This window comes from Gracilinanus agilis, chromosome 2 (assembly GCF_016433145.1).
Source record: "Gracilinanus agilis isolate LMUSP501 chromosome 2, AgileGrace, whole genome shotgun sequence".
Taxonomy (NCBI): domain Eukaryota; kingdom Metazoa; phylum Chordata; class Mammalia; order Didelphimorphia; family Didelphidae; genus Gracilinanus; species Gracilinanus agilis.
In genome coordinates, this window is record NC_058131.1 from 202,323,547 (window position 1) to 202,331,857 (window position 8,311).

Consider the following 8,311-nt stretch of genomic DNA (forward strand, 5'->3'; position numbering starts at 1 on the left):
ATATATATATATATATATATATATATATATATATATATATATATATGCTAGGCTATTTCCTTGACAAAAAAAAAATATATATATATATGTATATATATATAAGCCATTAATAATAACACTCAACACACACACCAACATTTCATCTGGCTGGTAGAAACAAGGTTCTCTCTGTTAGGACTTATGTCAGAAGTTATCAATCTGTACTTGGAAAAAACCCAACAAGTCATAAATTCCGTACTGTTTCATCCAGGGTGAAGCGATGATAAATCCCAGCTGGAAGGGTTATCATGTCCCCTTTCTCCATGAAGATTCGGATCCACTTGTCTTCTTTATCTCTTACGTCAAAGTAGCCACTTCCATCCAGGATATATCGAATCTCATCATCAAGGTGTAAATGTTCTTCATAAAACATCTTGATCTAAAGGAGGAGGAAAGGATGAGGGAAGAACTAAAGATCCAATACGCATATTAACAGGGGCTCCTCCCCTAGACTCAGCCCTCAGATTACTTGAGTGATGGACCACAATTGGAATGAAATGGAAATTCAATCAAACACCATGGATACTGTACTTTTGCAGACTCCTTGCCTCAGGGCACAGCATCAGAGTGATAAGTAGAGACATGACTGGGGGAAATTCGAAAGTTCTAATTGTTTTAATCCAGAACATTTTCTTGAGCTTCCCTCCAAGTCAGGAGTTCTTAACCAAAGCTTAAAAAATTTTTTTTTTCTTAACTGGTTTCTTTTGTAATTCTGTTATTTATTTTATGCATTTAAAAATATTCTGAGAAGGGGGGGTCCACAGACTTTACCACACTGCCAAAGGGGTCCATGGCACAAAAAAGGTTAAGAATCCCTGTGTTAAACATATACATTAAGATGAAATAGGGGGCAGTTAGGTGGCTCAGTGGATTGAGAGACAGGCGAGAGACAGGAAGTCCTGGGTTCAAATATCACCTAAGACATTTCCTAGCTGTGAGTGGGCAAGTTACTTAACCCCCATTGCCAAGCTCTTACCACTCTTCTGCCTTGGAACCAATACATAATATTGACTCTAAGGCAGAAGGTAAGGGTTTGGTTTTTTTTTAAGTTAACATTGTAAAGTGCTTACACAAAGAAATAAAGAATAACTTAAATGACTGGAGAAATAATATAAGTGCTTATAGACTAAGATGTACTAATGCAATAAAAAAATATTCTACCTAAAATAATTTGTAAATTTAGTGCTAGCCCAATCAAATAACCTTAGGCAACTAGGAGGCACAGTGGATGGAACACCAAGCTTGGTGTCAGGAAGACTCTTCTTCCTGAGTTCAAATCTGGCTGTAGATACTTAATAGCTGTGTGACTCTGGGCAAGTCACTTAACTCTGTTTGCCTCAGTTTTCTCTTCTATAAAATGAGCTGTGGAAGGAAATGGCAAACCACTTCAGTATCTCTGCCAAGAAAACCCCAAATGGGTCCCAAAGAGTCAGACATGACTGAAACAACTGAACAACAAAAAATGGAGATGACAATAAGAGCACTTATCTCACCAGGGGTGTGAATGTGAGGATCAAATGAAAGAGAGCATACAGTGCTCTGCAAATTTTAAAGTTGCTACTAAGTATTATTTTTTTTTTAATCTGTAAAATAATCTATGGGAAGAAATAATAAACCACTTCAGTATCTCTGCCAAAAAAATAAAAATCCAAACGGCATCATGAAGAGTTAGACATGACTGAAAAATAACCACCCAGAATAACAATCAAACAACCAAGGGGGATATTCTACAGGCCTTCACAAAACAATTCATTTGTTTAAAAAAGTCAGAAATCTCAAGAGAAATAATGAAAAAAAGTAGGGATGAAGAGTCTTCCAAAAACTCAAATTATACCAAAAAAAGGTCACATTTCCTTCTGACTAAAACACAGAAAAGTAGAAGAGTGGAATATTCTAGATAAGAAAGAATCAAAGTATCTATCTAAAACCCAAAGCAAACAATGAGGATAAACTAGAAACTATTTCAATAAATATGGGAGGAAAGCAAAGATAGCTCATTCTCCCCACTCTTACTTGGAAAATCCTAGGGAATCAGTAAAGATACTAATCTGAGATAAATAATAGCTTCAACAAAGTTTCAGACTACAAGGTAAATCCTCAAAAAGGAAATGCATTTCTACATAATAATAAAACCCTATTGATGCAGACTTGATTTGAGAAGTAAACTCTAAATGACCACCCCAGTGTAACTATCAATAATATGGAAATAGGTCTTGATCATGACCAGTGGAAATGCACGTCAGCTAAGGGGGTGGGTGGAGGGGAGAGTAAGAACATGAATCACGTAACTACGGAAAAATTTTCTAAAAAATAAAAATTAAAAAAATTTATAAAACCCTAAACACAAAGAGAAATCTCATTCCAAACCAAGTGTTTGATACCAAGTATCTTGGGATCAATCTACCAAAGTACACAAAAGACTTGCACAGTTTTAATTACAAAGTCCTCCTTAAACAAACAAATAATAATCCAAATAACTGAAGAAATATTCAGTGCTCATTGCTGGGCCCTGCTAAAATTTAAAAAAAAAATGACAAAGTTACCAAAGTTAACTTACAATTTTTTAATATTATACCAATCAAATACCCAAGAGGATAATTTATAAACCTTGATAAAAAAAATTTCACTTGGAAAAACAAAAGATTTAGAATATCAAGGGAAATAATTAAAATAGGAAGGAATGAAGAGATATGGGAAGACAACTCTCCTAGAACCTTTGTGTAGGTGGTCCATAAATGTGGAATCTTGCATAGTATGGCAGATATTTTAATATATTGACTAGTTTTGTTGATTTTTTTCTCTTTGTTATAAAGGATGATTTCTTAGATGGGAAAGGGGAGGAATATGGTGGAAATGTGTAATTTTTTAAAATTCAGACTGCTGAGAATCATATGATCAATCTTCTAGGAGGAAGAATTAGAAACAATTAGGGTCACCTGAGCTATCCTGGGCCTCCATTATTAAAAGATTGAGGAGGAAACATTGTTGCTCTAGGAAAAAAGAAACAAAAAGACTATTCTAGTAAGTGTCCTAAGATACACAAAAGCCAGACCAGGGGAACAGGCCACTGTAGTACTCATGCTTGTTTTGTTCAATTGTATCCAACTCTTCCTGGTCTCATTTGGAGTTTTCTTAGCAAAGACACTAGAGTGGTTTGTCATTTCCTTCTGCAGCTCCTTTTTCAGAGGAGGAAACTGAGGCAAACAGAATTAAGTGACTTGCCCAGAGTTACACAGCTATTAAGTTCTGGATTTGAATTTAGGAAGATAAGTCTTCCTAACTCGGGCCCATCACTCATTGCCCAACTGTAGTACTCAGTATGTAACAAATATCAGAACCTGGTCAGATCCAAAAAAATAGAAATAGAGGACCAAATTAGTTTAAGTTTATAATGTTCTTATTTGAATTTTTTAATTTTACTTATTGTTTAGTAATTCTATTTTTTACTGTTATTGTGGGGTTTAAAAAGTAAGATAAAATCCTATTCATTGAAAAAGAAGTCTGGATGCAATCTCTAGTCACTAGCAGATCTTCTTTCAAACTCAGAATTTCCCTTACCTTTTCCTCATAATTTGGCAGTTTGTCTTTACAAATGGTTATGATGTCCATCCAGCAATATTTTCTTTCTTTTCGGATCTTCTCTAGCTCTGGGTCATCCTCATACTTGTCAGCATCCAGCTAAAAAGATTAAGAAAATAGCAAATTTAAATACCAACACATTATTAAAAAATAATTGATTGAGTCTCTTCTATGGACAAAACTCTATGTTGTATAACTGTACAAAATAAGGAATGCCAGCATGAATCCAATGCTTCAAAAAACGATTACTTATTCAAAATGGCCTTGGAAAATGCTTTTCTGACTAATGTTACTGTTGAGTTGTTTCAGTTATGTCTGATTCTTAATGACCCCATTTGGGATTTTCTTGGCAAAGATACTGGAATGTTCACCATTTTCATCTCCAGCTCATTTTACAGATGAGGAAACTGAGGCAAGCAGGGCTAAGTCACCTGCCCAGGTCTGAGGCCAAATTTGAAGACATGAAGATGAGTCTTTCTGATTCTGAGCCCCGTGCTTTGTCCACTGGCACCTCACTGCCCTTTCAGTTAACATAACTAGTGAAACTGGCTGCACATTAGCTTGGGCAGCCTCACAATTCCCTGCTGAATCACCAACTAATTGCTGTGCTGAGAGCAAGAAAAAAAAATTGGAGAGAAATGAGTTCATAGAAGACCACATTCTGGATAGTTATGGCTCGGCCCCGAGGAGCCCTTCTGTCTGCGGGAGGTGCCAGCGCTCAGGGGTGGCAGCAGGCTTGCGGGGGGCAGGGCAGAGGGTTGGGTCTGGAGTCAGAAAGCCTGAGCTCAAATTCCACCTTACACATTTTACTAGCGAGGTGACTCTAGGGAAGTCATTTAACTTCTTGGTTTCCTTAACTATAAAATGAGGATAATGATAGAATAATGTTGTTGTGAGGATCCAATGAGATAATATTTGTAAAGTGCTTAGTACTGTGCCTGGCACATAGGAGGCACTTAACAAATACCGAATTCCTTCCTTTGACTTCTTGGCCTGAGCACCTAATTCATATGACTGGACAGACCAGCTGAGAAATGATGGACAAAGCAGAGACTTGAACAAATCCCCTGGACACCACTAGGCTGCCCTTAACGAGAGAAAGCCTTGCGAGGAGTAACAGAAACAAGCATTAGTGCCATTGGGCCAACCTTCCCCTGGATGCAGCCATCACACCTGCTTGTCTGCTGCCAATGAATCAGCGCCAGAGCCTCTGGAGGAGGGCTGGTACAGGAGATGAGATGCGAGCACTACAGCTCAGGGAAGGGCCTGCCAGGTACCCAAATTTGCGGTTTTGCAGCTTTTGGTTAATGCCTGAGACTGTAGGTGAGTAGAAACTGGAGCTACAGGAAAAGCATTCCCCAATCTATCTGGCATTGATCTAGCCCCTCCAGGGAGCATAAGAGCGCAAGGTAGTCACCAGCCTGACTCGGTCAAACTCTAAACTCATTTCTATCAGAGGGTTTTTCATCATGTTCCCCAGACAAGTGCAATCCTGGGCAGCCACATCCAGAGGAGCACCCCACTGCATCAACAACAGTTCAGTTGAAACGAATGCCCATTACGGCTAAGGCACCATGCTATGTGCTAGGAGGAAACCATAAAAATACAAATTAAATCCCTGGAGCTGGTCCTTGTCTCTGGGCCCACTATACTAACATAGCTATACAAGCATAGGGTCAGATGCCAGAAGAAAATAAACCAATACATGAAGACATAAATACTTACACGGGGTACAGATCAAAGGAAAATGCACGTCACTGGGCATCCGTGGCACAATCACCTTGATATACAGGCAATATAAAACACTTTTACCTCAAGAGTTCTTCAAGGTACAGGATTTCTAGAAGGGAGGGTCAATACTCTGTCCACTGATCTAGATAGGGAAAGGACTGTGGAGTTTGTCTAGTACAACCCCCTCATTTTTCACATGACGAAATTGAGGCCCAGACAAGTTTAATGATTTAGCCAAGTTCACAAAGGCAAATAACAGAAGATTCAAGGCTAAATCCTTTGATGCCAAATTTTTCACTATGATACTCTGCCCTGAAACTTCTCTAACTCAAAAGTCTATTAGAGGCACTATGGTAATAACAGTCAAAAAATATGCATTCCTATGATTGGTCAAAATGGGTTTTTTCCTGAATTGCCAATATTGCCTACTGTGAAGTAATCCCACTGGGGTGTTTCCAACACATGGAATTAGGAAAATCCACGGACCAAGGGAAGGGCATTCCTTGTTGGGATCAGTCTGAGCTGGGAGGAGACCAACCATAAGCCAAAGGCGCCATCTTTTCTGAGGGTGTCTGCTGAGTACCAGACCTAGAGATAGGAGGTCCGAGGTTCCAATCTGGCCTCAGACACTTCCTAGCTGTGTGATCCTGGGCAAGTCATTTAATCCCACTGCCTGGCCCTTACTGCTCTTCTGTCTTGGAACCAATACTTAGTATCAATTCTGACATGGTAGGTAAGGGTTTAAGCAAGTATTAAGCACCTACTGTAGGCTGAGCACCATGCTAATCATGCTGGGGCAGGGAATAAAAAACAAAATTTAGCTAAAACCTTTCAATTTATCTGTTCTTTTTACCTGTAAAGTATGCAAAAGAAAAACAAGACTGAATAATTACCTCCATGAAAGATGGTACTTTGCTGAGCCCAATGTTACACCGAACCATAGAAAAAGGCAGATAAGATTATATATTCACACACACACACACACACACACACACACACAATCATTAAGTCCTTTGTCTTGGTGATAAGGTACTAGCTAGCATGTAATGGAAAAAGCATCAGACCAAGAGACCTAGGTTGCAATTCTGACTGACATTTTTAGCTCTGTGCCTTTCTCAGATTTCTCATTTACAAAATAGAGCTCATGTCCATCCATTCATTCATTTATCCATTCAGCAAGCATTTATCAAGTACCCACTATGTGCCAGGCACTGAACTAGTTACCAAGGAGTTACTAGAGAAAGGGTACTAGCAAAGACAAGAATGACAGTTAATCCAAATTTATTTCTATTTTTTAGGAATCATCTTTCCCCAACACAGAACTTAGATAAAGTAGCCTACTATCTCAAAAGGCTTAGAAAATACTGATTAATGCCCTAGTACTTTGACTGAATACTTTGAGAAGCCCAGAAGGAAAGAAGATTAAACAGCTCATATTTAGAAAGAGCACTTTAAGGTTTTCACAAATTTAAATAAATGTAAGCTACATGCTTGAGTGCACACAAATCTTTGCTAAGGCTAAAGTTACCGATTATGTCTATAGAGGGTACAGAAACAATAGTATTCAATACGGAATGTGGAAAATTAAACCAGGCTTCTTCATTGCATACTTAAGAGTAACACCTTGTCCTCCACTAAGAAAAAATCTCCTTAAGATTCCGCTCTTTTATGCAACTAGCTCATGTAAACTGACAATCTACAAAAATAGTTTAAGAATTCAAAGAAACACTCTGAAAAGACAAAGTACAAGTACCGAGTAAAAGTTATTATTGGAAGAGAGAAAATCTTCCAGAGACTCACTATTTCGAATTTGCTTCAATCTGAATTCAACCTTGTTACTAGAACCTCCAAAATCTGGGGCCACCCCACTTAACGATCAATGGGAAGGATTTAATACTTCCAAATACACACCCCTCGACTCTATGGACCAGTCTCTCCACCTAGATTTTTTCACCTTTTTTTTTTCAAACCCTTACCTTCTGTTTTAGTATCAATTCTAAATGAAGGACAGGGCTAGGGGTTATAGAACTAGGAAGTGTCTGAGGTCACATTTGATCCCAGATCCTCCTGACTCCAGGGCTGAAGTTCTATCCACTGTACTAACTAGCTATCCTTCCCCACCTAGATTTTTCACAGACTAAAGCTACATGAGCACTCAGAACCTATGCTCAAGTTGTTCCATCATTTGGAAACCCAGTCTCTTTATTCTTTCCTCTTCAAATTCTACTCATCTTACAAGACTTAGCAAAAGTCTTCACCACATTTTTCCTGACTATAGAACTACCTCTGGCTCTGCCCAGACATATTCATTCTTCTCCAAAATACAATTCAGGTACTGTATCCTAGATATTAGATCTCTCTGTATTTGATTGTGTACATATTATAAACACACAGTAAAATTTAAGCTCCTTAAAGACAGGGATTTTTCTCCAGTACCTACCAGAATGTCCTGCACATTTATGATTCTCCAACTCTCTCTTTAGTCTGAATTTTCAGAGAACTTCAGGGCTTTAATTTCCTCATTTTCCAGTTTGGGTAGCTTAGGCTATCTAATAAGTTGATTTGCCCCTAGTCATTCTGTGGATGGCAGCACTGAAAAAGGAACCTAGGTTTCTTCTCCTGTTTCCACAATTGTGTCAGAAGTCTCACTTAAAAAACTTATTTACAGGGTAGCTAGCTCTCTCTTGCTTGCCATTCTACATTTTCAAATTCCTGATGAGAATATTTGTAGATGGAATAGTCTGAAGTTTGGTTATTGTTTCTCCTTGTTCTCAAAGAAAGGGCATTAAAAGTTTAACTTGCTGGTGATGGAATACTATGGTGCTAAAAGGAATAATAAACTGGAGGAATTCCATGTGAACTGGAAAGACCTCCAGGAACTGATGCAGAGTAAAAGGAGCAGAGCCAGAAGAACATTGTACACAGAGACTGATACACTGTGGCACAATCGAATGTAATGGAC

General features: G+C 38.3%; 1 protein-coding gene across 1 annotated transcript in view; it reads right to left on the reverse strand.

Moving 5' to 3' along the window:
• Nucleotides 1-8,311, reverse strand: part of ADI1 (acireductone dioxygenase 1) — a 21,901-nt gene that overhangs the window by 5,404 nt on the left and 8,186 nt on the right. Inside the window, exons 2-3 of the mRNA XM_044660934.1 lie at nucleotides 3,598-3,717; nucleotides 239-418 (exon numbers count right to left, since the gene is read on the reverse strand). Coding sequence (XP_044516869.1) covers nucleotides 239-418; nucleotides 3,598-3,717 — 300 coding nt within the window. The remainder of the gene's footprint in view (nucleotides 1-238; nucleotides 419-3,597; nucleotides 3,718-8,311) is intronic.